General features: G+C 58.8%; 1 protein-coding gene across 1 annotated transcript; it reads left to right on the top strand.

The window, feature by feature from the left end:
- Positions 1–3,230: 3,230 nt before the first annotated feature.
- LOC100280576 (16.9 kDa class I heat shock protein 1) lies at positions 3,231–4,163 on the top strand. The gene has a single exon (NM_001153495.2). It carries the CDS (start codon positions 3,447–3,449, stop codon positions 3,909–3,911), a length of 465 nt encoding a protein of 154 aa, NP_001146967.1. The 5' UTR covers positions 3,231–3,446; the 3' UTR covers positions 3,912–4,163.
- Positions 4,164–4,996: the final 833 nt, after the last annotated feature.

The following is a 4,996-nucleotide window of genomic DNA, read 5'->3' as shown; positions in this document are numbered from 1 at the left end:
GCAGTAATGACGGTGGCAGGCGGGCGGGACCAGCGGTCACGTCGTCAGCCAAGCTCACGTCCCGTCCGGGGGCAGCAAGAGAACCCCCTCTAACGGCGTGAAGACAACGCGCCCGTGATCCGTTCCTCGAACGGCTCGCGCACGCGCAACGGCCGCCCTGCCAACCGCTCGCCCCGTCGCATTAACTCCGCGGCAGGACAGGCGGCGCTTCCGGCAGGAGCAGTGGGCGACGCTTCGCCTTCACCATAATAACCGCGCCAAAAAAGGTACGCCGCGTCGTTCGATTTCATATCCCGAAAAGGATCCTTCCCCGTGAAGGAACCAGGCTCCGAGCCTCCTTACTGATCAGAGGTTCGAAGGCTGGCCCCCCGAAGGGTTTCGACAGCCGCCTCAGATCGCGTGGGCCCTACACCCACTACTGGTCAGAGGTTTGAAGGCCGGCCCCCCGAAGGGTTCCACGGCCGCCTCAGGCTACTCGGGCTCCGCGCCCATTACTGATCAGGGGTTCGAAGGCTGGCCCCCGAAGGGTTCACAGCCGCCTCAGACGCCGAGCGAGGGATGACCAGGGGTACGTTCGATACATAACCAAGGCTCGGGCTGCGCTCCCGAGGTACCCTAGGACATTTCCGAGACCAGCGGGAGCGATCTTGTAACGGAATCCCATCAAAGGGAGGCATCGAGCCCTCGGACCCCGTCGCCAGGGGACCGGGTCCGGCAGATCACCCGCAGGTACTTTTGGGCGTGCCTCTGGGCCCCTAGCCGACCCCTAACGAACGGGGCACGGATGTCCACTCGGATTACCCGCTTGCAGCTCACCGGAGACACCATGTTCGGCGCCCATCGAGGGCAACATGGCGCTTTCCCCCCCTCCTCCTTGCGGAAAGGCGACGCAGGGGCGTATGTAAAAAAGCCGAGTCTGTCCCTGATCGCCCTCTCGCCCTATGCAGAGGCTCGGGGGCTGCTCTCGCAAACCCGGCTCCGGCCGAACCGTTGACAGCGTCAACATACCAGCCCGAGAACTTGGGCCCCGACCGTACACCCGGGCTACGGCCAGTTCGCATGAGGGAACAACCAGACCAGCCGAAGCATTACGCAAGGCATTAAGACCTCGAAGGAGTGAAACCACTCCTCCGAGGCCTCGGGGGCTACACCCGGCGGGTGCGCTCGCGCGCACCCACCGGAACAAAATGCAACCGAGAAAGGCTGGTCCCCTTGCAAAAAAGTGCGACGAAAGCCTCCAAGAGAGTGCTAACACTCCCTTCGAGGCTCGGGGGCTACTATCGGGGACCATAATTAGGGGTACCCTCAAGACTCCTAATTCTCAGCTAGTAACCCCATCAGCATAAAGCTGCAAAGGTCTGATGGGTGCGATTAAGTCAGGGATCAGTCCATTCGAGCGACTCGATCATGCCTCGCCCGAGCCTAGCCTCGGACAAGGGCAGTCGACCCCGGAGGATTTCCGTCTCGCCCGAGGCCCCCATCCAACGGCGGACACATCTCCGGCTCGCCCGAGGCCCTGCCTTCGCTAAGAAGCAACCCTGACTAAATCGCCGCACCGACCGACCGAATCGCAGGAGCATTTAACGCAAAGGTGGCCTGACACCTTTATCCTGACGCACGCCCCCCGGCAGAGCCGAAGTGACCGTCGTCACTTCACCGCTCCACTGACCGGCCTGACAGAAGGACAGCGCCGCCTGCGCCACTCTGACTGCAGTGCCCCTTGACAGAATAAGACTGACAGGCAGTCAGGCCCTGCCAAAGGCACCATAGGAAACTCCGCTCCGCCCGACCCAGGGCTCGGACTCGGGCTAAGTCCCGGAAGACGGCGAACTCCGCTCCGCCCGACCCTAGGGCTCGGACTCGGGCTCAGCCCCAGAAGACGACGAACTCCGCTCCGCCCGACCCAGGGCTCGGACTCGGGCTCAGCCCCAGAAGACGACGAACTCCGCTCCGCCCGACCCAGGGCTCGGACTCGGGCTCAGCCCTAGAAGACAACGAACTCCGCTTCGCCCGACCCCAGGGCTCGGACTCGGGCTCAGCCCCAGAAGACGACGAACTCCGCTCCGCCCGACCCAGGGCTCGGACTCGGGCTCAGCCCTAGAAGACAACGAACTCTGCTTCGCCCGACCCCAGGGCTCGGACTCCGCCCTGGCCTCTGCCGAACGTTCTCCGCCTCGCCCGACCCAGGGGCTCGGACTCGGCCTCGGCCATGGAAGACAGACTCGACCTCGGCTTCGGAGGAACCTCCACGTCGCCCAACCTAGGGCGCAGGCCAGCCACGTCAACAGGAAGCGCCATCTTCACCCTACCCCGAGCTGACTCGGGCCGCAGAGAACAAGACCGGTGTCCCATCTGGCTAGCTCCGCCAGATAGGCAATGATGGCGCCCTGCATGCTCTGTGACGACGGCGACTCTCAGCTCTCTTACGGAAGCAGAAGGACGTCAGCAAGGACTCAACCGCTCCGACAGCTGTCCCTCCGCCAGGTTCCGTCGCTCCTCCAACGGCCACGACATCACACCAGCTGGGTGCCAAAATCTCTCCGACTGCCACATCGGCATGTAATTAGGGCGCTAGCTCTCCCCCGCTAGACACGTAGCACTCTGCTACACCCCCATTGTACACCTGGATCCTCTCCTTACGTCTATAAAAGGAAGGACCAGGGCCCTCTTAGAGAAGGTTGGCCGCGCGGGGACGAGGACGGGACAGGCGCTCTCTTGGGGCCGCTCGCTTCCCTCTCCCGCGTGGACGCTTGTAACCCCCTACTGCAAGCGCACCCGACCTGGGCGCTGGACGAACACGAAGGCCGCGGGATTCCCACCTCTCTCACGCCGGTCTCCGGCCGCCACGCTCCTTCCCCCTTCGCGCTCGCCTAGGCGCTCGACCCATCTGGGCTGGAGCACGCGGCGACACTCACTTGTTGGCCCGAGGGACCCCCGGTCTCGAAACGCCGACAATACTAATAGTATTTTTTATGAACTTGGTTAAATTTATATTATTTGATTTTTTTAGAAAACTAGATTTTTAGTTTTTCTAGACGGGAGTACATGTGGCACAGTGAGAACGTGTTCGTGGAAGCAAAATTATTCAGGGAAAATAAATTCCGCAAGCACAGTGAAGAGAGGGCGGCCCCGTCGAGCGGGACGTAGACTGCTCTGGAACAATGTGGGACCTTCAGATCAGAAACAACGGGAAGAAAGCTTTCATCTTTCTGGAAAGCAAGGGGAGAGTGGAGAGAAGTCCAGACGATTCAGCGACCGCTCTTGACGAAGCTATAAAAGCGTCACCCCACAAGGCCACAACTCGTCCCAACCCAATCCCAATCCAGAGCGAAGATCGCGATCAGAGCAGGAGCAGGCAACGCGCACCGAAATCTTCCAATCCACAAGACTCGCTACTTCGCAGTTGGCAGACTCGCCCGCAGCGAGCCGCTAGCAACCAAGCAGAAATGTCGCTGGTGAGGCGCGGCAGCGTGTTCGACCCATTCTCCGTGGACCTCTTCGACCCCTTCGACAGCGTGTTCCGCTCCATCGTGCCGTCGTCGTCGTCGGCGGCGGCGGCCTCCGAGACCGCCGCCTTCGCCAGCGCCCGCATCGACTGGAAGGAGACGCCCGAGGCGCACGTGTTCAAGGCCGACCTCCCCGGCGTGAAGAAGGAGGAGGTGAAGGTGGAGGTGGAGGACGGCAACGTGCTGCTCATCAGCGGGCAGCGCAGCAGGGAGAAGGAGGACAAGGGCGACAAGTGGCACCGCGTGGAGCGCAGCAGCGGCCAGTTCGTGCGGCGCTTCCGCCTCCCCGAGAACGCCAAGACCGAGGAGGTGAGGGCCGCGCTGGAGAACGGCGTGCTCACGGTCACCGTGCCCAAGGCCGAGGTCAAGAAGCCTGAGGTTAAGAGCATCCAGATCTCCGGCTGAAGAAGACATGGACGCGAGGTGAATGGTCGCGTCGCGTTCGCGTCGCGGCGTCGGGTCTTGGGTTTCAGCGACGCGACTCGTGTGTGTGGTACTGTGGTTGCTCTGCTTTGGTATGTCTGGTGTGTACGTGTGCTGTTCAGTGTTTCGTGGTCATCGTCTGTACATTGTGCTGTTCGGTGAGCTCCCCGACTCAGTGTGTTGTGTTCTGCGAGTGAATAAATAAAAACAAACCAGCTGTCGTCTCGTGTAGTATATTGACCTACTACTATCGTGTTTCAAAAAAAACCACTTATCACCTTGAGCTCTCTAAAACAAGTAACCTATGCTGGTCCAGAATGATCTGAGAACCGATGCTGGTCTCTAGCCAAGTTAACAATCCGAGATGCGACTCAGTTACATGTAGGGGTGGAATAGTGCTAGGAATTGGGCCGGGTCAGGCCGGTCCAAGCCTATCGTGCTTCGCTCGTTCGGTTCGGTCCAAGTCTATCGTGCTTTGTGCCAAACGTGTTTGGGCTACGAGAGTCTAAAAAACTTTTGGACTGTGCCGTACCAGTCCAAAGTGCAAAAACAGTGGCCCAGCCCAGACTTAAACCACGTCGTGCCTTCGTTGGGTCGTGCCGGTCCAATCCCGGTTCGTATATTTAACCACATAATATCAAAATAGTACAACCACATAAAGTTCATAGCTTACTAAATTAAAGATATTAAACAATCCTAACATCATTTGATCACATAAAATCCAAATATCACAACAATATAAAGTTGATATCTTACTGAATTAAAGAAATTAAGCAAATTGGGCTTAATTGGACCGTGTTGGGCCCGATGGGCTGGAATTTGAGGCCCGGCCTAAACCCACCTTCAGACTGTGCTAGCATGGCCCATATTATTTCGTGTCGGATCGTACTTTGGGCTACTGTTTTCGGGTTGTGCTCGTGTTAGCCTAAAAAGCCTAGTCCATATTCCCAGCACTAGGGTAGAAACTGTTAAGTAACCCTAGTTAGGGTTATGTGGGCAAATACCTGCTTTGCCCCTGAGGGGTCTCACATCTCTATATAAGGAACATGTATACCCCGTCATAATAC

The sequence above is a fragment of the Zea mays genome, chromosome 3 (genome assembly GCF_902167145.1).
Source record: "Zea mays cultivar B73 chromosome 3, Zm-B73-REFERENCE-NAM-5.0, whole genome shotgun sequence".
NCBI lineage: Eukaryota > Viridiplantae > Streptophyta > Magnoliopsida > Poales > Poaceae > Zea > Zea mays.
Note: the sequence above shows the minus strand (reverse complement) of the source record. Positions and strands in the feature narration are given on the sequence as shown.